The following is a 26,164-nucleotide window of genomic DNA, read 5'->3' on the forward strand; positions in this document are numbered from 1 at the left end:
AAATATAGAAATCGGTTCTTGGTTTTTAGTTGCACTTTATTAAGTACTGAGACAAGTTGACTTAGTGGTTACTTAAATAAAAATAAAAACTCTTATGTCGAAAATAGGTCTAGCCGTTTTGACAGACATACACGTTAAACGTATTGCACCCATCTTTTTACGTCAGGAGGGTAAAACAATCTCGATGACGGGCATTGTGTCCGCTTTACACAACACCCTTCAGAGAGCTTCTCTTTAGGTTCTTAATTAAGTTCCTTGGTGTGGTCGTCATCATCATCAGCCAATAATCAACTACTGCTGGACATAGGCCTCCTCCACGAAGCGCCACACACACACTCGATCCTCGGCCCTCCTCATCCAGCCACTACCCGCTACCCGCCTAAGTTCGTCGGTCTAGCGGGCAGGAGGGCGTCCCACGCTGCGTTTGCCTGTTCGTAGCGTGTCGTTACGCCTCACCGTTATTGCAGACGGCGATCCCGCGGTCCATGGCGAAGCTGATGACGGCCATGATGATGCCGAGCGCCGCCAGGAACACCCAGTCCTCGCCCAGACGCGCGAACGAGTGTCTCCAGATGTAGCCTGCAAGGAGATAAGGGGATTTGTAGTAAATATTTTGTTGCTTGTAATTGTAATTGCTTGTAATCTTTTGTAATTTTTTGTGTGTCTGTAACCTAAATGTTGCATGTATTTTATATGTACTTACTGTCAGATGTAATTGTGATTCGTTTGTATAATGTAAGTCCGTAATTGGCATATGTATGGCTTATACAATACCTAAACTATTATTTTGTCTTGTGCTGTGGATTTTGTGAAATAAATAAAAATATTTGGGATTCTGAATTAAAAGACAGACGGAAATACCTGCCGCTACACGGGTTCGTTAACGACATAGATAAACAAAACTATATCGTGATTGATAGAAAGTGCATTAAATGAGTTTATCAACGTCGATAACAACCCTGGGTAGCGGCCGCAGGAGAAAGGTACAACGATACATGTATAGTCCATCTATGTATAATATCATGAAATAGGAATTGGATCCTAACTAAGTTCTTTATTATTTAAGACGGTGTTTAATGGGTGTTTTATCTTTATTGAAGCATAAATCTGTTTGTTTAATAGAGACAAATATCGGTAAGTGTAAATAACAAAAAGGTAAAGTCTTTGCAAAATAGCACTTTTCATTTTCATGACTTAACACTTTCATTTTCATGACCAACTAAAAATCGGTGTTTTATTTGAAACATCTAAGTGTAAATATTTGATAACAACTGGGCTGAGGGTGCACATGATTGAAAGGTGTGGAAGATAAAAGGGGAGGCCTTTGCCCAGCACCAGCAGTGGGAAAACGAGTAGGCTATTAAAAAAAATAAAAAAGTGTAAATAACTATAGCATCCAGCGTTTCAGCGTTACATATTTAAACACATCATTAAACACATTTCGATGCTTTTTAATAAGCTAGGTACTTATAAACAATAAATGAATATAAGTACACACTATACTAAGTAGGTAAGTAAGTAATAATGATACACACTTCACACAAAATAGAAAGTTACTAGTTACATTATTAAAGTTAAGAGAAAGAAACAGTAAGCAGGTGCTTGCTAAAAGCCAAAGTGGAGAATCAGTCTCTCTTTTCCCCAGTTAAGTTTGTTTTCCAATAACTAGGTACATTTTGCCCTAAAACGGTCGATACGTTTTCATAAAATAGGTATCCAAATACGGCAGTTGAGTAAACAACACACAATAATCGGGCCATGGATGCTGATTGTCTATTTCGCAATCGTTACCACGCGACGAGGTGGCCGAGTGGTTAAGGCGTTGGACTGCTAATCCAATGTGCTCTGCACGCGTGGGTTCGAATCCCATCCTCGTCGGATCCTTTTTGTTTTTTATTTTCAGTTTTGATTTAATTTGGATCTGTTTACAGTAAGTTAAGAGAAATGAATAATAATAAAGAATAGTTAGATTGTTCATTTGTCTTGCACCGCTGAAATATAATAAGCGCTAACTGGGGCCTGTTTACAGTAAGTTTAGAGAAAAAGAATATCTAGTTATATTATTAATTTGTCTTGCACCTCTGAAATATAAGCGCTAACCTTGAGATAAACGTTGTTCCGTAAGTACGTTCGGGTAAGTATTCCTATGAGTTATAGTTTTCAAAAGCGTTTGGTTCGTATTTTCAGGTTCCGATACCGTGTAACCTCTAAATAATATTACTGCATGCACTCTAGATAGGTAGGAGTACTGTATATCGTACTAGCTGTGGTCATATAGAAAATACGGGGTGGAATATTATCAGTGTACTTCCCGTCAGCAGGTCAACGTACTGAGCATTCTTCTTTATGGGATCAAATCACCGAGAAAAAGAAAACAGCTTTACAGTCTTGTAGACCTCGTTAAAAAATCAATTACGCTGTACGGCATAATATAATATAATTTAACTGGTGGGACGTGCATTATACGAGCATATAGAGGCTCTCTTCGCAGTTTAGCTTATAACGCCAGGCGTTGTCGTTTAACCACTAGTGCCTAAGAGCGCTCTCATACTTCAGCCAGGCTACGAACCTAGGACCTTAAACAGCTTCCCCCGGGGCCGGTGCTTCCCATTCCCACTGGCCTCGAGCTCCTTCTGGAGTGCGCGGTCATCTTCGCGCCGGCGCCTGCTTCCAGCCGGGGGTCGAATCCGAGACTTACTATGGTATTATATCGAAGTCTTAACGTGATTTCTACTTTTAGCATAATGGAACCGTGTCGCGATCTTTTACGCTCCACGGTAGTTTTATCTACTTCGGTATTATATCGCGGATCGAGATTTGCGTTAAATACAGCGATTAGACTATTGATAAGACGACCGAATGGCGTAGTGGTTAGTGACCCTGACTACTGAGCCGATGGTCCCGGGTTTGATTCCCGGCTGGGGCAGATATTTGTTTAAACACAGATATTTATTCTCGGGTCTTGGATGTGCCCGTAAAATTTATTTATTTATTTTTATTTATTTATTAACTACTTATATTATCTTACAGGATAAACCTAACACAATAATAAAGAAAAATAACAAACACAACAAAAAACTTTCTTAAAAAGACACAAACAACTAAAAATAAAAAAACAATAAACTAATCAACACATAACATATGAAACATAACCTTAGCGAACTCACCCAAAGAACATGTGAGAATGTCAGTCCTCTCAGATGCCTTGTTGATTAGCCTAATAGCCCTAGTGAGTGGAGCGTCATGTAGCAGGTTGGTGCGGGCGGTGGGCACCGCGACTCGCGAGCAGCCGGCCCGCGCGCCGCCGCAGCCCGCGCCCGCCCGCCGGCACCGCGAGCCCGATGCTCTCCAGCACAGTGGGATTGCACAACCATCCTCTAAACACCATAAATACCATTTTGGTCAAAGCCAGGTCTCTCCTAACTTCAATCTTGCTGTATCCAACCATACCTAGTATAAATAAAGATGGGTACAGCAAAGGATAGCCCGGATACACCCCGTACATTTTTAGGTAAAGATACCTTAAAAATTTATTTTAAATACGCTCCAACATGAGATTATATTTAATTTCATGCGGAGCCCAGATGACTGCGTTGCTTTCTAATTTACTCCTAACTAGCGCATTATACAGGGCTTTCACAGTACGTATGTCTGTAAAGCCCTGGCAGCTACGGAGCACAAAACCTAAAGTTTTAAAAGCACCTTTACATATATTCACAATGTGATCACTAAATGACAGAGTGGAGGTGAACTTGACGCCCAGGTCCCGCACGGAGCTGACCCGCGCCAGCGCGCCGCCGCCCAGCGTGTACTGGTGTCGCAGCGGCTCGCGAGCTCGGCTGAACGTCATCTGCACGCACTTCGAACCATTAAACTCTAGCTTATTGTCGCAACCCCATGCTACGACCCTGTCAATATCGTGCTGCAGCCTAATCGCGTCTTCTTCATTTCTAATTTCTAAAAACAGTTTGAGGTCATCTGCGAACAACAGACAAGTAGCGTCCATCAGGATTTCGGGAAGGTCATTGATCATTATAATAAATTCTAATGGTCCCATGTTGCTACCCTGATTTACTCCTGAGTATGTTGAAAAAGGTTCTGAGTATCTGTTTCCAAAGTCCACGTATTGCTGTCTATTATGCAAGTAATTCCTGAAGAAGGTCAGCGAATGTGTCGTGCAGCCGATAGCTGCCAATTTGGTTAGAAGGATGTCGTTGTCAACCGTGTCAAATGCTTTTTTAAAGTCGAAATAGGCAGCATCGACTTGCACTCCAGCATCCACTGACGGAACCATACGAGACATGAAGCTGAGGAGATTACTGTTGGTACTTCGTCCTGGCCGAAAACCATGTTGGCAGTCGGACAGTTGACTACTTACCTCATTGTAAATCATTTTCTGCAATGCTGATTCAAAAACCTTCGCGAATACCGACAGAACTGCTACCGGCCTGTATCCGTTTACATCTGACCCCAAACTGCCCTTAGGAACTGGAATAACCCTAGTGATTTTCCATAGTTTTGGGTATAACGCACTTTCTAGGCAACAGTTATATATATGCAGCAGTGGATCGAGGAGCAGCATGCGGCAGTCCTTCACCAGGTAAGCAGGCACGCCGTCGGGACCGGCGGAGGTCTTGGGCGCGAGGCGGGCCAGCGCGGCGGACACGTGGCCGGCGCTGAGCGCGGCGAGGTGCACGCGCGCCGCGCCCCCCGCGCCCCCCGCCCGCGCCGCCTCCTCCACACTCAGCCGCGGCGGCTGTGCGCTGTACACCGAGTGGAAGTACTCAGCAAAGTAATCGGCGCTCTCTTGCTCGTTCAACTCCGTTCCATCTCGCGTTATAATAATTTTATTTCTTGCTGACCTTTTTGACTTAATGAAGCTCCAAAAGGATTTAGGATCTCTAGCTAGTTGTTTTTGAATCCGGTCATTGTAACTTTTTTCTGCGAGTTGAATACCAATTTTTACTTTTGTCCTGTATTTAGAAAATTCCTCATAATCACACTGCGATCGCGTAAGTTTGTAGGTTTTATGTAAAGATGCTTTTAAGGTAATGTCGCGAATTAATTCAGCCGTGTACCATTCAGGATAATAGTATCTTGAAGTTACTTAAAATGGCAATAGGCCGGCCCCCTATTACATTGGGACTAACATAACACTCTGGCGAAAAGTGGGTGCAGCAATGCACCTCTGCCTACCTACCCCGCAAGGGAGTACATTAGTACCAGCCGTGAGTGCGTGTTTTTGTGTGTTTTTTTTTTAGATTGGAACGTACGTTATGAAAAACGAAACGAAGTAAAACACGAAAAAAACAGCTTTTCTCTCCCGGGACACGAACCTAGGACTTTGACCAGCTTCCCCCGCGGGCGGTGCTTGCCGCTGGCCTCCAGCTCCTTGGCGCGCGCGCGGTCGTCCTTGCGCCGGCGCTTGCGCACGCGCCGCAGCCGCCGCGCCTCCTCGCGCGCCGCCTCGCTCAGGTCGCGCTGGTAGCGCCCATACATCTGCGGGGAAATAGAGGAAAAAATATTTCAATCATACACAGAAACAACGCAAACATAAGTAAATAAATTAAAAAAAAATGTTTAAAAGTGATTTGGGGCCGTCCATTAATCACGTGAGGCTCAAAGGGGGAGGGAGGGGGTACGGAAAACCTTACGAAACATCACTAGGGGGAGGGGGGGGTCTCGTTACACATCACGTGTATTAATTTTTTGTCAAAATGCGCTACGTATTTCTTTCTGAACCGAAATTTTGAACGGCGCAAAAATTTTAACGATTTGTAGTATGATATTTTTTATGTTATATTTTTATAACATATTATTATTATGTTATATTTTTTCTAGTCGAAATGACTTCCAAAAATACACGTGTTCCATGTGTGTTTTTTTATGTCGTCAACTCGCGAGCCCATGTAAAGTACGGTCAGATGCAAACGAATTGAAACTAAAAAATATGGTTAAATATTGTCTCCCTGGCTGATTAGCATAAGAAGGTACCGACTAGACAGTCGCCATTAAAGAAGATGCTTTGATTTCGGGATAAATAATAATAATAAACCTTTATTTCAGGCATCAGTGGCCCATATTATAAACTAAACACATACATTTTTAATCATACAAAATAATAAATAAAATAACATAAGTAATTATAAAATTTAACTAACTTAAACTCTAGCACTATTAATAGCAGGGGATTTAATAGTCTTTTTCGCCTCCCTGTAGCGACGGAAAACGATTCCCGCAGGCCAGAAGTCCTTGTTCAGTAGAACCTTCTGCTGGTCGGCGGGAACCCGAAGACGGAAGGACTTGAAGTCCGTCTGCTTGGCGGACTGCAGTCTTTCAATCGCCAGCACCTGGACTGGCTGTTCGGTGCGGCCGACACTCCCCTCCTTGATATAGCGCATGATGTTGTCATGCGCCATATTCGCGTGGATGCGGGAGACGTAGATGTCGACCGTGGGCGTGGCGGCCTTCAGCGAGCAGGCGGCCGGGGCGGTGCCGCGCTTGTTGCGGTTGCGGCGACGGGGGCTCCTCTTCTCCACCAAGATGAAGCCATCCTTGTCGACGACCGCGTTGCGCGGGGCGCGGGGGGGCGCCGCCGGAGCTCCGGCAGCCGCTGGCGTCACCTGGGGTGCAGCTTGCGGCGCGGCTCGACGGCGGCGGCGGGGGCGAGGGCGGGGGGGCGCGGGCGCGGCCTCCTGCTGGCTCCTGGTGGTGGAGGGTGCAGCAGCAGCGGGGCGCGGCGGCGCGGATAAAGATACAATAAAACCTATGTTGGAAGTGCGGAATGAGGCAAAAGGGGATGTGACCTATGACGCATGATACCCAAGTTTGCTATCTCTCTCATCCCGTGCGCAAATTTTACCTGTCATAGCTATGTCCTTCAAGTTTTTGTTTTGCAAAAACCGGTTTAAAGGGTTAAAACGTCATTGTTTTAGTAACGTCGTTTTAGTGTTACTCCTAATTCGAAGCAGAGATGTACAGTGCATTACTTACAGTCTACAGTACGGCGCAAAAATATTAAAATGTGGCAGTTTTTACTGATTTTGATGTATTGTGGGGGTAAGCCTATAATAAATTAACTTTACTATATTACCAAGTCTCATCACATCATCATCATCACGACCCATTACGTCCCCACTGCTGGGGCACGGGTCTCCTTCCAATGAAGGAAGGGTTTAAGCCTAGTCCACCACGCTGGCCAAGTGCGGGTTGGTGGACCCCAACACAAGCAAGCTTGTGCTGAGAGAGTTGACGGGTAAGTGGGCAACCCGACTGTCAGATGTTTTCAAGCCGCCCGAAGGCCTCTGACTACGCTTAACGACTGCTGCCGAAGTAGCAACCGGGACCCACGGCTTAACGTGCCGTCCGAAGCACGGAAGCGTCCAGAAAAGCACCACTTGAAATTGGTCACCCATCCAATGGCTGACCGTGTCAGTTGTTGCTTAACCTCAGCGATCAGTTACGATCACTTAGGCCCGCTCGACTACGGACGCTTTACCAAGTCTACTTTGCCGTAATATAAACACAGTGTTACGTTTTCGTTGTGTTACCGTTACATTAAATATCGAATTAGCACTAAAATTTAAAACAAATTTCGTTTATTTCATTGGTCAAAGAGACAGACCTAACTGTAACAATTACTTCTAGGTCCATCTAGTAATAAAACTGGACATGAAATCATAACATCCCAGCGAGGAAAGTCGGTACTGCTTCGTTCAGGTTATAAATATAACATAGACCGAACAAATAAAAATGGTTCCTGTGTTTGGAGGTGTTTGAAGAGAACAGTTTGCCAAGTGAGATTAATTACTGATTTTATTTTAAAGTAAAGTCCTATAAAATACCCTATACATTTTAAGTAGTTACCTAAAGCATAATAAATTATAACTTTTGTGGCTGACTCTACATATTTTCACAGTCGAGCGAGTTGACGACAAAAAAAGTAGGTAAATACGGGAAGGGCAACTCGCGCGTGGCGCGCGAGTCTAAGGCGCGCGACTTGACGAATGACTCGTGTAAAAGCCATTTGCCAATGTATTCCTAGTCGTTTTCCTGTTAATTTTCATTTATTATTTCGCAAGTCCGGTTTTTCCATGTGGTTAAATTAAAACATTCCTTAAGTTTGTATGTGTTTATGCCGAAGTAACTTAAAATACCTACGTAAGCAATATTTTATGTACGCATAAAATGTTTTCAATAAACTTACTTGTATTAAATTATAATGAAAAGCATTCCTACGCGAAGATATAATAATCACCAATACATAAGTTGCATATAGGCGCAGACATTCACGTGCATAAAACTTATTACACATACATATTTTTCATTTGTGGGAAAATCATGACGAAACCCATAGGTAGCTCTATATCTATACTCCAGTGGGAGCTAGGTCAGAAACCCAGACTAGTACTTAGGGCATCAATCAACTCGGATATGACTAGGCTAGACTGGATCTCAGGTATTGTCAGACCAAGGTAGGTAGGTATTATTCGTTTTTTCTAAATTAAATAATGAAAGTTCGTTTAGGAGAGAAGGGGTGATCGTAAAATGTGAATGAAATGTATAAAAATGGGGATAGAAGAGAAAGAATTTTCGTGAAAGACAAAAGGTCATTAAATAATGAAAAAATGATGAGGCACGGGAGACCATCACGGGAACATTTTAAGGAAAGGGGGAAAAGGCAGTACAAAATAGTTTAAAACACTGCTTCGTTTTCACGCGGGTCAAAAAGAGACATAAGTCCTAAAGTACTACTACCATTTGATAGTTCTATAAAAAGCAATTGCATATTGAACGTGTGTTTATAAATAGCTACCACCCACGATAACCTGACACCAATTAACTACACACATAAGGTCGCTAATTGCAGTACATGCAACATTCTTAGAAAATGTAATCAGGAAAACTTAGACTAGACTGTGTCCCTTCTTCCCTTTTTAACGACTTTTAAAAAGAAGGAGGTTCTCAATTCGTCTGTGTGTGTTTATTTATTTATATTGTTAATTCTTTAATGTACAAATTTTACAAATAAAAGTACAAAAGGTGGACTTAATGCTAAAAGCATCATAGCAGCATTTATTTATCATCATAATCATCATCTAGTTCTGTATTTCAAGTTATACATTATAAATGGTAGCAAAATAGTATAGTACCCAAGCCGAAAGCAGGTGATGAGGTGACTCAAGGAGTCATTCTGAAGAATAACTTTGTACTACGAGTACAACTGTTGGTAATTTGTTGAAAAAATACGGTAGCTCCAAGTCAGAGAAAGTATAGAGTCAAAATGACCAGCATGTATCATGCATTGCATATGCAATTTTGATTCTCCATGTAAGTAGGTACAGACAGCAGAAGCATGTCATGTAGCATGTATGGAGAATCAAAATTGAATTGGATAGCACACGACATCACATTCCTTCAGTAATTTCAGTATGTTATGGTCAAGGACGCCAACGGTTTCAAAACTGAAAACTACTGAAAAGTGCTAACTGCTGAAATAAACAAACCGTCAAGGCCGTAACTGGACGCTAACACGGCAGTACCGTCTGCAATGAACTGCTCATCATTATTTATTATTACTTCCACGTCAAATCACATAAATCGCTTTAAGCGATAAGACCGCAATTTTTGTTCCCATGTGGTAGTTTTTAAGGTCTGTAACTTAATTTCTGTTTGTGTACCAATAAAGAATATTTTATCTATCAATCTAAATCAAAACTATGTCGATAGGGTAATGGGGTTGAGTGAAAATATTACCAACTGTCGCATATCGCATATCACTCTCGCTAAGATAGTGGTGACGAATGATGATGCAAGCAAATGGGTATCATTCATAAACTTCCAACCAACTTTATATGGAGGAGCAAAAAAAATAGGTTTTCCTAAGTCGTGGAACATATTAGTTGTTCAGAAAAAAAGACCCTGTGTCAACACTGTCAACCCCTTTTCCATACTTTCACGGACAACCTGTATGTATAGTTTTCTCTCCAGGCATATTTATTCAACCCAAATGCTAGTCACATGACTTAAGCCTTGGCCGATGATAATCTCCAGCTAATCCGTTGTAAACAATGTTTTATCTTGTGTGTGTTCAGTGAGAATGCTCACTAAGGATTAATCTGTATGAGTTCGCGATAAATTACTACTCTCATTTCTTTGCAATTACATGGCTATTATACGCTTTGCGGTCAGTTTTCGGTGTCATGTGTTAGTGGCCTCAATTCAATATTATTGATATACTTAATATGTTTAAAACAATACAGTCACTAACGAAGTTACTTATGAAGTTAGGTATAACGGTACCCCAGAGGGGTATCGGCATGGCCGTCCACTGGGCCGCGGAAGTGTGACAGTTGCCATCAACACGACAAGAAGAAGGAGAAGGTATAACATGCAAATCAAAGCCGGTCAAAAAAACATGCAAAGTCGGTCCTGCGCCTAGCTCTCTCCAGAACAGAGAGACCTGTGTAATGCGCACACACTTGGGCACTATAATCTTCAATCTACTCCCTGTGTAGGCTTATCCCAATGTAATTGAAAGATGTTACTCGTATTCAAATTAGGGAATGCACTTTCTACTAAGTATCTGTCTCAAACTCTGCACATCCATGACTAGAGATTATTTTCTACTATACTATGCTCCAATTGAAATATTTCCGTGTTATCTTTGAATAGCAGGCATCACACAAACACACATACATACATAGCAGCAGCCACAGGTAAACCACGCTGGAATGAAAATTACCCGACAATCGTCAGTAATTTGTTCTGCTATAGTAAACCTACGTGGTTCCTAGAAGCGCAGATGCATAATGCTCACGACTGTTATCCCCTGATATAACACACACGCGAACCCGCTTTCGCTATAGTGCACTCGCGAGCGATGAAAAAGTTCCACACCGCCGACACCAAATGCCCTAAATCATCTAATATAATCAAGTGATACTAGCTCACATAATATATTTATTGTCAACACTTCATGTAACCTGACTGGACTAAAAACATATTTCCTCCTATAGTACAGGCTAGACCTAGTTTAGGTGGAATAAAAATTGTATCCAACATATTCTAACCATTACACGTACCTACTTTACTTAAGTTAAGTCTTAAATTGTGTACTTATCAGCGTTTAATAAAAAATTGTTAGTAAGTACCTGCCTAAAGATTTCTAATTGTTTTAAATTATGTTAATAACGCAGTATAAGGTAAATGTAAACTAACATAATTATGTGTAATATGTGTTGCATGTGTTTTTTAAATAAATAAATTTTGAATTTTGAAATTTTGAATTTTTTGAATTTTTAAATGTTTCAGTGTGAGTTTAGTATACAGATTATTCACTGTATTTGTGTAGAGTCCGGTAAATCTTACTTGCAACATAAACAAGTGCGAATAGCAAAGTAAGTTTCCTGTTCCTAACTAAGAAGACGTCTCATGAGTGTAAATAATATTGATCTCTATTAGGTTTAACTAGGATTATAATTCAATTTAGTATCTGAGATTAAAAAACAGACTTTAGGTACTCTAAGGTTTAATTACACAAGCTGTCAATGTTACTAATTTATCTTGAAAGAAAATTGAGTCGTGCATAAGCACTAGCGGCTAATGACATAATCATACTAATTAATAAATATGGCGTCTAACAGCTAACAGCTGACACAAAAAGCCTACCTATCTTGTTAGTTTTTTGCAAATAAATTAGCTTTAAAGTGCGTTAGGGGCCGTCCATTAATCACGTGAGGTCGTTTTTCTCATTTTTTACCCCTCCCCCTGGTGATATTTGGTGAGGTTTGGGACCAACCCCCCCTCCCCCCCCTGGATCACGTGTATTTTTTTGGAAGTCTATGTAAAGGCAATTTTTGACTAGAAAAAAAATAGGTCATACTACAAATCGTTAAAATTTTTGCGCCGTCCAAATTATCGGTTCAGAAATACCTAATTTTTGACAAAAAATTAATACACGTGATGTCTAACGAGAACCCCCCCTCCCCCCTCGTGATGTTTCGTGAGGTTTTCAGTACCCCCTCCCCCCCCCCCCCCTTTGAGCCTCACGTGATTAATGGACGGCCCCTTATTTGTGTTAAAATAGTGTGACAACATGGATTTACCTATTATTACGCCGCGGGCGGATAGTTTCAAAGAAAAAATTGTGGCGAAACTGGATAATTATGAAAAACAATATGAAGGTACTTTTATTGTTATTGTTTAGTTAATTTGTGAGATAAGAGCTTTGTAACATAGTATTTTTGTTGTCACTTGTCTGGTCATGTTCACCCTAACCAGGCATTACAAAGTTGCTATACTATATCCCATTCAACGACTTCGCTGAATGACGTTCAGTCAAGACGTCGAACGTTAAAATCAACGACTTGACGAGTTGTCCTTTAGTCATACAACTGAATAGCGCCATCCAATGAACGGGCTAGTGGTTCAATCAAAAAGGAGATTAAACCAGATGCCTGCGACATATACACTGCTGCAGTATGTATTTATGCAACAGCTAAAATAAACAGTTTACTTTTGCTTAACAAACCTGTGTAAGTTAATATATTAAAATAATGACCAGTCACACATAGGTATTGTTTGAAACGTACATTAACATATACCTAATTATGTAAACATACACATAACGTATTGTCGTTGCCGCCTTGACTTATATTATAATAACGAATGCAATTCTCTTTTATCAATCATAACATAACATAATGATTACTATCTATTACTATCGATAACTTTATGTGTCCTTTGAAGGACTAATAGAGGGTGTTTTCACCATTCGGTGACAAACAAATACTATTCATAATTATTATCAATTATGTAAGTATAATGTTTGTTTGCAAAATGAAGAAGAACTGAACTTTTCTAGACGCAACCTCAAACAGCCGAACGTATCGTCACGATAATTCTACACCCTTGATGTGTAGATAGTTAATGATGCTTGAAGACAACTTAACAAATAATTTAAGGTTTACACAAATTCTACTCGTATGTGACAGTACAAATAAACCTGAGCAGGAACTGATCTTTTTTGATGTTGGTGCGGTGACAAAGTAATCTGAAGAAATATGGCACCAGCTTCAAAAAATAACAGTTCCTGCTTAGGTATATTTGTACTGTCACATACGAGTAGAATTTGTGTAAACCTTAAATTATTTCTTACATTTTAGTGGTTTTTTGAAGTCGGTTTTTTTTATTTTTTTAATTATTATTTTATTTTATAGTTTTTAGTTTATTTGCAATAATTTTCAATCAAAAGTAAGGTGCAAATGATACCAAAAAGTCCTACTAATCATTCAAGCCTAAACACGAAGTAGTTGCTATATACCGTTGAGGAGTTCCCCTGTCTGCCTTCCGTTTCCATCATCAGATCAGCTCAAGGTCACCATCATATTTTGTTATAAGAACTATATTTATGTTCTTAATTTCATAAGAATCGGTTAATATGTGCCCAAAATGGAAATTCATACCCTGTTTTTACCCCTTTACCCACCCTTGGGGGTGAGATAAAATTCTGAAAAAAAATGGAACCACCTGGGAGCTCAACCCAAGACAACAAAAAAAGAATTTTCAAAATCGGTTCATAAACGGCGGAGTAATCGGTGAACATACATAAAAAAATAATATCCCGACGAATTGAGAACCTCCTCCTTTTTTTGAAGTCGGTTAAAAAGATAGATTTATCCAAGAATATTTTTAAAGAAACTCTATGAAATCACTGCTCTCGAATCAGCTATCAACTATCATTCATCGTAAGATTTCAATATGAAAGTGTAAACGAGAGGTATACTTATCTGTTTGCTGAATATAAATCCGTAATAAGTTAATTACTAACTAGAACTACATATACACATACATACCTAAATAGAGAGAGTGAGTTAGTATTACTAGTGCGTATCAAGGCGCCTCTCTTTCCCTGTAGTCTAGAACTCTAGACCGTGAGCGAGACTAGGTCACTGTATTAGGTATAGCAACTTAGCACCACCTACCAGTACTGTCGGCAAAAGAGACAGATATATGACATTAGTACATGTCAACATCATCAGCCTATATTACTACTAGACGTAGGCCTCTCCTAATGCACGCCACTGGATGCGGTCTATAGCTTTCCACATCCAATCATTACCAACCTTTCGCAAGTCCATGCAGCCGGAGGGCGTCCTACACAAAGCTAACACATAGCTACTTTTTATCCCAGAATTCGCACGAGAAAACTATTATTGTAGAAGTTGGAAAGTTACACTTTTGAATATTTTTTTCAGTGTTTTTAATCTTACCCAGCTCATTGGCTGACCGTACCCACTCATTACCTTCTAGGCATCAGATACAATGCACGGTGCATACGCGAAGAGGTTAAGTATACGCTGATATTTCATTGATATTCAATCAATACCTGTACCGGACGATTTGGGTTAAACCGAATACCCTGATCGAAGTGAAGGTTAATTTATTGTTAGCGGACACGCACAGATACAACATAGAATACCTCTCTTTTAACGTCAGCGGATATAAAACCGTGCCAGCCAGGATATGAAAGGTTATTACCATAATCTTCAGGCTTGCCTAGAGGGTTGGAGATAACGTACAACACAAACATTCACTGTACTACCATAAAAAAAAAACTTTAAACACTGGTTAACTTATTTTTTTATTTATTAACTATAGAGCTTCCACTATGTTATTGTATTTTTGACGTTTCCTTATGTCTGGTAAGTAAAGATGGTTTTCCTTTGCAGTAGTCAAGGCCACATTCAAGACCCGACTGGGCCCTTTCCGGGATCGAACCGCCAACCCTCGGCAAAACAGTCAGAGTTACTAACCACTGCGCCATCGCCATCTCGTTGTAACTATACTTCCTAAGTCTTAAAAATAAATGTGGAACTCACACCGGTGTTTAAGGCCTGTTTAAGGTAAGGTGATAAACATCGGTGTCAGTTTTCGAGCCGGGTAATGTGCCGGCAATTGGTGAGTTCACCTCATCAGACGTTTCCTCCGCTTCCCACAGAACGCTAATCTTACGGATGTGCAGCGAGCAGAGTGTGTGTGTAAAGTTACTCATGCGATTATACTACATATGATACCAATATTATAATGACGAGGAAATATTTGTTTGTAGGTACTAACCTATGCAAGTAAATATATATGTAGGTTGTAGCAAAAGTGGCTATACAAGTTTTAAGCCGAAAGAGGGTGATATTAAACACCTTATTTTATCATCACGACCTATCACGTCCCCACTGCTGTGGCACGGGTCACCTTCCAATGAAGGAAGGGGTAAGGCCTAGTCCACCACGCTGGCCTAGTGCGGGTTGGTGGACCCCAACACAAGCAAGCTTGTGCTGTGAGAGTTGTCGGGTAAGTGGGCAACCTGACTGTCAAATGTTTTCAAGCCGCAGCCGCCCGAAGGCCTCTAACTAGGCTTAACGACTGCTGCCGAAGCAGAAACCGGGAACCACGGCTTAACGTGCCGTGTACTTTTTTTTGTAAGTATAGTAAAACTTAGAGTAAAGTAAGTAATAAAGAAAATTTTGAGGATTTTAATGACTACCCTTACCCATTGTCTCAGCCTGTATGTAAGGAATAAATACAAATAATACTTAAAAACCAATTTCAATTATTATTACACGTATTTGACCACTACGAATACAATAATAAAACTTAATGATCTATCTCTTATTACGGAGTTCCCACGGGAAACCCTTTCAAGGGATGAGCGGAAAATTAAAAAACCTGCAATCGGTCAAAAATACACACTATAACCTTGCATGTAACACCCCTCTTTTTCAGTCGTGGTCGAATAAATTACCATTTACTGTCGAGTACGTGTTATCTATTGGCTATGGAGGTGCGTGTCTATCTATCTGTCAAACCATCCGGGAAACATCAAATGCCCAGGATTCCTCCAAGCCTTCCTTCCTTTACGTGTTTAACCGACCTAGAGAAATAGAGGTGTAATGAGTTCATGTTGCGTGTTACAGGATAGATCCAGAAACCAGAAGCAACCAGAGGTGCGAGCATAGGATTCGATACTATTTTCGAATCTACACGAAGGGTACGTATGACAGGCTACTAAATACGTTTAGCGTTTGGTGAAATTCCACCTAACATGGAAAAAACAAATGCAACTTTTGGAACCAACAAATTTGCCTTACATTTTGACAGTGACATTTGACGATACGCAACCAATACGCAACGTAAACGGAGGTTTCGAATCCTATGCTCGCGCCTCTGCTCTAAAGCTGATGCTATCTTGGTAAAGACGTAGATATTAGAGGTGATGTATCGCGAGTCAAGGTAAAGGGCAAAGATATTTTAATACGAACTAGATGGAGTGTCAGTGCAAAAGAAACGTCTCGACAAATAACACTCAACTTCTACTACTGAGCTCTTATTTTGATTTAGTTCGGTTAGAAGATTTGTGACTTTATTCATTGGTACAATGGTTGTCGTTAGGTTGAACTTAACAACAAAACGGTTTGACAGCATTGACTTATATATTACTAGCCCAACAACCCTAGAAAATGACACCCCCGTGCCCCCGTGGCCCTAAAATCTCATAAATCTATCATAACTTGTATGAATTAGGGCCAACGCGCGGGTGTCATTTTCTTGTAACAAAAAGTTCTGACAGGCATATCCTTTCTTTTCAAATCATTGTTTGACAGTAAATAAAATGCAAACACTTCATTTTTGTATGTGACCATCTTATTCGTATATCGTTAATCTAAGGTCAAGGGTTTGTCCTAACTGGGATCGCACTGAGCAGTCATTATTCCTACTCTTTGTACCGACGTTTCCTGGTTTCTGTGTCAAGTATTATTGTAATAACCAGCTGAAGCATATTCACCTTTTGGCATCGTACGCAACGTTGAACGAGAGAATGGACAAGCGTCTTGAAGCGTTTGAGATGTGGGTTTACCGGAGAATGCTCAAAATATCGTGGGTCCAGAAGGTTCGGAATGTAACAGTCCTTCAAAGTCTAAATAAAAAAGGCACAGAGGTATTGAATACCATAAAAAAGCGCAAGCTGGAATACTTCGGCCACATATTGCGTAACCCCAAATATGAGCTCCTCCAAGTTATTACCCAGGGGAAAATACAAGGCAGGAGGAGGCCTGGGCGGCAAATGACATCATGGCTGCAAAATCTACGCCAGTGGTTCCAGCTGAGCACTGGAGAATTGTTCCGTGCGGCGGTCTCCAAGACGGAAATCAGCAGGATGATTGCCAACCTTCACTAGGAGCCGGCACTAGAAGAAGAAGAAAACGCAACGAACGCATCGCATTCAGTGTTCCTTGTAGGTATAGAAATTCACACAAGTGCGTCCACTTCATCGGTATTGCCGACGCCGTTTATCCATATATTTATGAAAATCCGTTTGATCCGATACGTACGATACCGATTGGTGGACGCTTATTAAGCTAAGATTACTAAGATTAGCCTTGGCAATGCAACGAAATAGAGTATTGGTCAACGCATCGTATTCTAGCAACCAAGAGTATCTTAATGGGTCAAATATCCCAGGAAAACAAACATGCCTTGTAAAGTTGTAAAGATTACACCAAGTCACATGACTACTAAGTTATCACCTTTCGCTGTTGCTGTATTGGCCGACACGTTAGTTGTATTGTTTGCACACAATTAGTGTGTTAACAATACAGTGGGGTTAGTCTAGATTAGCAAAAAACTAACGAACAAGAACTTTTGTGCAAAAGGTACGTTTAACGGAACGAGATAGAGTCGCGGTTAGTGCAGCAGGGCTCAGAAACTGCATTTCATGTATTGTGGAGTGACCCCACGCCACAGAGGCAGCTGACATTTGATTATCTGGACAATAATAGGCGAACTGAGAATGTTTCACGATTATGTATTCACAGTCATAATTATATAACTTCTTCAATGGTGCAGCGGTAAAATAAACCTGAGACCCGTGGGGTTCGAATTGTAGGTCGGGTTGTCAAATGCTGGTTCGACTTCGATACAAATGATAAAATTGCTAAGATTTTCGATTCAGGTCCAATAGATGAGCCCATATTACTTCATTGGGTCTACTTAGCATAACACTGCTGACAAAATGTAGCTGAAATATTGCACTTCCGCCAGAACTAGTAAGTAAAGTTATTAATTCTAAAACTCTACATAATTATGGATCTTAGAAAGTTTACTGTGCCAATTTTGAGCCAAGAATCAACCGACTCTCGACCAACCCACTAATGGGGCAGTTAAAAACGATGATTCAACTGGTAACGAGTGCTAAACGTATAAGACGCTAAATAAACCATCACGGTTCACGAACTATGTTAATTGGAGCCGATAATCGATGCGTAACTAGCTATCTAACTAGCCAATCACTGAGGTTCTTCGAATTGAACCGGCCAATCAGGACGCGCGAATCTGTGCCGTTGCAAGTGCAAGTTTTTGAAGGTGGCGGCCTGACCATGACGTATGATGGACATGACCTAGACAATAAATATATATATATATATTTATATGTCGCAGGCAACTGGTTTAATCTCCTGTTTGATTGAACCACTAGCCCGTTCATTGGATGGCGCTGTTCAGTTGTATGACTAGGCCGAACGTTGATTGTACAAGCGTCACAAAACGTCCAACTATGTAGTTAGCTGACTTAAAATCAGTCAGGTGGTGAATAAAACAAATATGGCGTCTAACAGCTAACAGCTGACACAAAAAGCACCTATATTGTTAGTTTTTTGCAAATAAATTAGCTTTAAAGTGCTTTATTTGTGTTAAAATAGTGTGACAACATGGATTTACCTATTATTACACCGCGGGCGGATAGTTTCAAAGAAAAAAAGTGGCGAAACTGGATAATTATGAACAACAATATGAAGGTACGTTTATTGTTATTGTTTAGTTAATTTGGGAGATAAGAGCTTCGTAACATAGTCTTTTTGTTGACTCTTGTCTGGTGATGTTCACCCTAACCAGACATTACAAAGTTGCTATACTATATCCCATTCAACGACTTCGCTGAATGACGTCCAGTCAAGACGTCGAACGTTACAATCAACGACTTGACGAGTTGTCCTTTAGTCATACAACTGAATAGCGCCATCCAATGAACGGGCTAGTGGTTCAATCAAACAGGAGATTAAACCAGTTGCCTGCGACATATATATATATATATGTTAAGGGTTATTTTAAATATACAAACTACCTTATACGATCATTTTTTTGGACTTCATGTATTTATAATTCTTGAAAGATCTGGAGATTCTCAGGAGAAATGGTTTTGAATACTTAACATGTGAATTATGTGATACCATGTGTCATTAGTTAGATACCAGAGGTCTTAAGTAAGAGTCGATTCACGTAAATTGATACATTTTTCAGTTTCATTAGCTGGCTGGCTGGCTTATTGCCCACGAGCTTCGCGCCAACAAAACTATGTTATCGTGTTAGAATTCTGGCAAGAAAAGTAGTCTTTGCTTCACCAAATTTCATGAAAGTCAGTTCAGCAGTTTTTGCGTGAAACAGTTATAAACATTCTCTAACACTTTAGCCTTTTATAACAATAGTAAGTTTTTGTTTGCAAGGTGTAATCAGCATATTTTTCAGTCAACAGCAGATACATGAGTAAATGCAACGTGTAGTGGACGGTCTACTAAGTATTGACAGTTTTGGTCTTCTTTCGTGAATAGCATTATACTTACATGGGTGAAGCCCACAATATTTAGGAGAATTTTAAGTGAATTTAGACTCTATACAATGACAATCAAAGTCTTGAACTTGACAATATTTAAGTCTTATCTTAGGCTTTCAAGGTGTCACCACATTAATCATAATCAATTAATAAAGAGACAACACAGTCATCTTGTTAGTTATTTAAAAGTGTCAAAAAAACTTTACTATGATAAAAAATTAAAAAAAAAACATGTCGGATTAGAAAGAAAATATGTTCTTTGATACAGAGCAATGGATGCTGATTGTTGATCATCCCATCTTTGAAAGTGAGTCAAAGTTTTTCTATGAAAGTCTATAAAAAATATTTACGTATGGGTACATAAGTTCATTAAAATTATAATATATGATTTGGTACCTACATAAACATATTTTAAATAAGATGAATAACCCACTATAGGCAGGCTTGGTAAACTGATTTATAAAGATGCCACTTTGAAAAGCAATACAGACCTATGCTGATCGTCTTTCAATGCTTGAAATGTTCAATAGTACAAAAATGAACTTACCAAAGTCCCCAGATAGCTATGGCCGATCTCTTCTTCTGAAGTATCGCCAGAGACAATCGATTGGTTCTGAGACTTGCGCCATTTCATTTTGAAAATCGAACACCACCGTCACAATTAAAAAGAAAACTCAGTTCAAATCGAGCGGCAAAAAGCCCGAAGGAATTTAGAAAAACACGGATTTTAAACGTCGAAAATGAATGAGGCCTTTTTGTATTTCGAACTCGTTTTACATTTTTATTTTTTTATTGCTTTACTTTTTTGCAAGGATGCTGCGGCCGTGTGCCAGAGCCAGGTAAACTACAACTGAGGATGCGCGAATTCCTTGCATTAGGCTGAAGTACTGAAACTAAGGACATGATTACACTGACGCACGAATCTTGAGCACCATGTCCGAGAGAAATAAAATTGATGTTATTTTCCTGCATTCGTGTTTTCTACAAATCACACAAATAAATAACCTTTTATGTGTATTATAATCTTAAGAGATTGAGGAAGATATTTGTATTTTTTACATTAAAATTGCTAAATATATTATGTTTTATTTACACTTTTACTGTTCAACCTGTTTTTGTTTTGATTGGGTATCCCCATAATCTGGAATTTTGGTGATTGCTTCACATAAAACCAGACAAAGTGTGGATTTATTTAAGTAAGTATGATTTTACATAGATTCCACTCCATTACAGAACCACCAATCATATCATGGCTGCATGAGAAACTCTTTAGCTAGTCCTAGCTAGTCCTAAGAGGAATATCGTTTAACAATTCCCTACTATTACCTACTAGGTTGGTATAAATTATATTTCGTAAAACTAAGGTGTAAATAACGGGTGTTTAACACTGTATTAACAAACGCATATTTGACATCCCTTAAATATGTGTTACGCACACTGTTTGTGTTAAGGCCGTAAAGTTAAAAATATTTGAAAGTAATTCTAACTAAATCATGAATCCAGTAGTGTTATCTTACCACCAGCCAACGTTCGCAATTAACAATGCCTAAGCAGCGTCGCTTCAAATCTGACGTAACTTGTATGGATCTGACAGGTGTATGTGCGGTGGTGGTATGCTTGCACTTGCTTCCAACGAATATATGTATTTCGAAATACGGATAAACTTATACGGATTTGTCGTTATAATATTTTTTTGCTCACTTGAAAAGAGCTATCCAACGAGTATGACTCATCTTTATTAGACATAGGTCCCAAAACGCCCATCATCTTTTAATAAATCATAAATCCAGGTGCAACATTATCCGGCTAGTGTGGCCAAGCCCTTATGATCTCGTTAAGCAGTGTGATTGCTCCACTCCTCTCGGTGTGTGCTACCGTTTAGTGTGCGCAGGCGCCGCCGACGCCGGTAGGTACTGCGCGCGCGAGTGAGGCTTGCCGCGGCGGGGGAAAGAGACGAAAGTTACTGGTAAGTTCGTTTTTATTAACTTTTAGCGTTACTTATTACATTTGAAATATACAATACATTACGTATGTATTGTATATTTCAAATGTATCTCATAAAAACATCCAAATACATATTTACAGTAACAGTTAAAAATAAGACATTCGTGCCACTCTGGTAGACCACAGCATTGCGATTCTATAAAGCTAATTGTTTAAACTCGATTCTGAATCCGGAGTGAGTTTTGAAATTGGCATTCTGTAATTTCCGCAATTTCGAGATTTTGACAAATAATGTATAAGATGACATACGTGAAGTGAAAGGTGAAGGGAGAATGAAGATCGAAGTGAGATGTCTGATTTTACAGAATCGCAATGCAGCACTAAACTGACCAGCTAGGATACTTCGATTTATCTATCAACAGAGCGTCATCATAAATAATATTTATAATAAAAAAAGCAAATTACATAATTATAATTTAGTATCCCACCTAAAAAGTTTCGTTCAGAATAGTAAGGGATAAGAAAATAATATACTTAATATTATGTATATAGCAGAATAATATTTCTTCATAGTAAAGCTAAAGTTGTGAGAACATCTAGTACATAAACAGAACTAAGTACAACGCGGCAATCCCCACTGCAACGCCCAACACCGCCACATAATGTATTGCCTTGTCGCATTACATCACTAATAGGGCGATAATATACGCGAGTTCGCGGCTCACGTGATTTCTCAAATATAAGCCTTTGTTTAATTTTCTAATTGCTACTGTTTCCACCATTGTGAATCATGTTTTAAACAGACTAGGGGGTAAATAAAAGCTTCATTAAAAAGTTGCTAAAGTCTCAATTCTCTTCAAGTCGTGTTGCTCATTTTATTTTCTTAACGACAAAATACATAAAGACTCTATCCAACTCCAGGGTAGGCAGTCCAGAGTGATGAGACCCTTGACGAGACGCGTGCACGAAAGGAATTAAAACGATAACCTTCTTCTCTCCTTTTTGTTGGCGTGTCGGTAAACTCTAGAGCACCGAAACTTACTTTTCCCTACGGAACCCTTTTTTGCTCGCCATTTTCTTGGTAGAACCCCAGCTTAGGCCTTCAACCTATTGCCATACACCTATGCGCTATAAGTGCTTGATTTCATTATTTATACTTGAATTTTCCCAGAACCCACCGTGAGTGCCTTTTACGGAACCCCTGGGTTCCGTGAAACACTAACCGTACTCTAGAACACTATCAAAGGCCGTCGTGGTAGAACTTTAGGAAACCATTACTTTTTTATCTCCTCCATGCCATATATCTGCGTGTAATCTAAAGATTTCTCTTCACTAATATTTGTGCGCTCACCTACTGCAAACGGCAAACATTATAATCTCCGCTTACGTCAATATGGCTACAGGATTATCGGTGACGCACGGAAGGACCCGAGGACTTAAGGAAAGCGGTATCGTACGTATCGGACCAAACGGATTGTCATAAATGTATGGAGAAAGGCATGAAGTGGACGCACTTGTGTGAATTTCTATACAAAGAACACTGCGATGCGATGCGTCCGTTGCGTGCGATGTCGAAAGGTGGACGCTTACATTTAGTGGTAAATTGTGCCAGTGTCGCCACCTAGTGGCTCACATGCGGCACCGCTGTACAACTATACAAAGTGTTTAGTTTTCACCGCTCGAAGTAAACAACTCCAATTAGAGTCTCTGAGACAAAATAAATAAATCATCATCATCATCATCATCAGCCTATAGCAGTCCACTGCTGGACGTAGGCCTCTCCCAAAGCACGCCACTGGATGCGATCTTTAGCTTTCCGCATCCAATCATTACCAGCCACCTTTCGCAAGTCGTCACCACATCTAACCGGAGAATAAATAAATAATACAATAAAAATCGTCTTTAGACTTTACGACCGACCTCATAAGAAACGTCTTCAATGGATTGTAGATTATTTATTGTTAACTAATAATATTTATGATAAATTGTGCAATAAAATTTCTTTTATACGGCGAAAACTGGGCAGTCAGCGACTGATGCGAATCTGACTGGCCAATCTTCGAAACTGCTCTAGAGTTTGCAATTGCACCTCTCCCTTGTCGTAACTATCTGAAACACGAAATTGTCGAAGCTACCCAATCATCCATTCCACACATTTCTTCCCATCCTCAGCCTACAAACCTCTGTGACATAACATCACATTACAACACTGCAAATATCAGACGGTACGTCTGTCCACCGTGAGATGTCTCCTGCCGTGGTGTATCCTATATGCATAGCTGGGGACTTCTTACACTGAACGGTTAGTAGGTAAGCGTTCTACAGTGCGGAAGCGAGCGCCGGATTAAGCTGATCTCCGATTCAAAGGCGGGTACGGGATGGAACAGGCCAAACAAAGCTGGCTGGGGTTCATGGCTAGACGCGGCCGTGAAAACGAGCAATTTTGCGCCTGTTTCCATTATGCGATGCGATGCGAGATAAAAATGTGTAAGAATTTACTTTTATAAGTTTGTTAGTTACCTACTGATTGCTTGTGTAGTGAAATGCCATTATAATTTAACTTTTTTCACGCCCATACTTCACAAATAACACTAGCACCATCGCATTTCTGGTTTCTGCCCTAAAATCAATTAGGTAAATATTACAATAGAAGACGTCAGTGTGTGTTCGATTAAAGAACGGTTTCTGCTATCGCATACGTAGTTTTCGATTGATAAAAGAGGTATGACGGATAATAAAATAATACTGTGTGTATCAATGTGCATAAAAAATATTATTGAAAATCACATGACATAATCTCTGCAAATATGATAGATTAGTCTTATCATAAGAAGTATAAGGCTTATCTGTAGTAATCTGTAATTCTTTATTAATCATAAAACCAGAGTTATTGTAATGGGACCGATAAATCCTTTCACCACGGTACAAACCCTACTATTTACAGCTACCGTAACACCACCGACACATTAGCAATCAACAAACTTTAAGCGGCATCGCTTATCCGTCAAACATCAGCTGTTAGATCCAAACTAGTTACGTCAGATTGGACAGGTAAGCAGGATTAATACAATGGGGAGAAAAGGTAAAACCTATTTACAGATGGCGCCTTAAACGACGATACCAGATTACCCAGTTCCAATTGGTTGGTTCAGTCGGCATTTTTCCCCCCATAAATGTGATAGGTCAGATTCCCTCGGGTACACTTGATTGTGCTGCCAAAGTTTCACTTTTTCTTCCTCATTGCTCGTGTGCGGTGGCTAGCGTCGTCACCGGCACGATAATGAAAATATTGTTGTCGTGACGTATCTGACAATGGACCCGTGCCCAAATTCCCCTCCGGTTTGAAACAATGACCCGTCGTCGCGAGAGTACCAACGTCTCGGTCCGACGAGACCAAGTCTTTGGTTGGGGATCATCAAGAGTGGGTCGACGGAAAGCGTTGTTAAGAAACACTAACTACTGGGACAAAGGATTTTAACCAAAAAAGAGTCGAGGTCAATAAGTAATATAAACCTTTATTATAGATTGTGGATGGCGATACGCATAACCCGTGAAAACCAAGTAATTTATAAATAGGTATATCTAGTGTGCAATACGTAGTTTAGGCTGCGTCTTCAGTAGACAAACGGATCGACTACGACTATGTTATACAGCGGCGTGTAGGTTTAGTACGGGTAACAGTTGGCCTACTGTAAACGCAGCTCTCCGTACAAATGTAACTTTGTGCATTGAGTTTCCTATCGTTTTGAATGCAACACCCATGGGACAGACAATACACTACCCATGGCCTGCGTTCGTAGAACAATGAAGACTATTATTTTTCTATTTCCTCTTGGTCGTGGCTGCATGTGCAATCATTTCAAGGGTATTTTCAGAGGAACCTCGTCGCTATGTAATATCATCCTCTTCTATTCTTATCCTACTAACATTATAAATGCGAAAGATGTGTGTATATTTGTTAATTCTTCACGTCAAAAGTGCTGAAACGATTTTAATTAAATTTTATATGACATAATATATAGTATGACACCTTGGATTAAAATATTAAAACATAGGCTACTTTATGTCACGGAATTCTCAAAGGGAAAACTTTTTAAAGCGAACCCAAGCTCGGGGATGTGTTGAATATAATAATTTAGGTGTCTATTTATTTATTTAGGTTCACAGAACATTTTGATAATTTTTAGCAACAGGTCTCACAATATAGGTTGGTTTTTTGTATGCAGTTTAATATAGTAATCGATTTGGCCATGGCTTACTAAAAACAAATCGATTATTACGATACTCCTTCGTAGCAGCAGTGAAACGTTAGCACTTACTTTTCGTAGAGCTGAGATTTGGTCTAAATTCTAGATTATTCTTAATTACTTGAATCATAATTATTTTATTAGTAAATTTTATTGCTGTTTTTCATTATATTGGAACGAATAATTTATATATACATATACACTTTTACAGAAGAACTAAGAAGTACAACTAATTTATTAGTTGTTATATTATTTTATTGCATTATCTACTATGTATAGTATAATTATCATGATGTGTATTGTGAAACGA

The 26,164-nt window shown here is 39.8% G+C and overlaps 1 protein-coding gene and 1 non-coding gene across 2 annotated transcripts in view; one reads left to right on the top strand and one right to left on the bottom strand.

Moving 5' to 3' along the window:
* LOC105388659 (chloride channel protein 2) overlaps window positions 1–26,164 on the bottom strand; it is a 66,785-nt gene that overhangs the window by 35,859 nt on the left and 4,762 nt on the right. Inside the window, exons 2-3 of the mRNA XM_048630936.1 lie at window positions 5,337–5,499; window positions 457–579 (exon numbers count right to left, since the gene is read on the bottom strand). Coding sequence (XP_048486893.1) covers window positions 457–579; window positions 5,337–5,499 — 286 coding nt within the window. The remainder of the gene's footprint in view (window positions 1–456; window positions 580–5,336; window positions 5,500–26,164) is intronic.
* Trnas-gcu lies at window positions 1,797–1,878 on the top strand. Its single transcript has one exon. It is a non-coding gene; the product is annotated as a tRNA-Ser (tRNA).

This window comes from Plutella xylostella, chromosome 27, assembly GCF_932276165.1.
Source record: "Plutella xylostella chromosome 27, ilPluXylo3.1, whole genome shotgun sequence".
Classification (NCBI taxonomy): domain Eukaryota; kingdom Metazoa; phylum Arthropoda; class Insecta; order Lepidoptera; family Plutellidae; genus Plutella; species Plutella xylostella.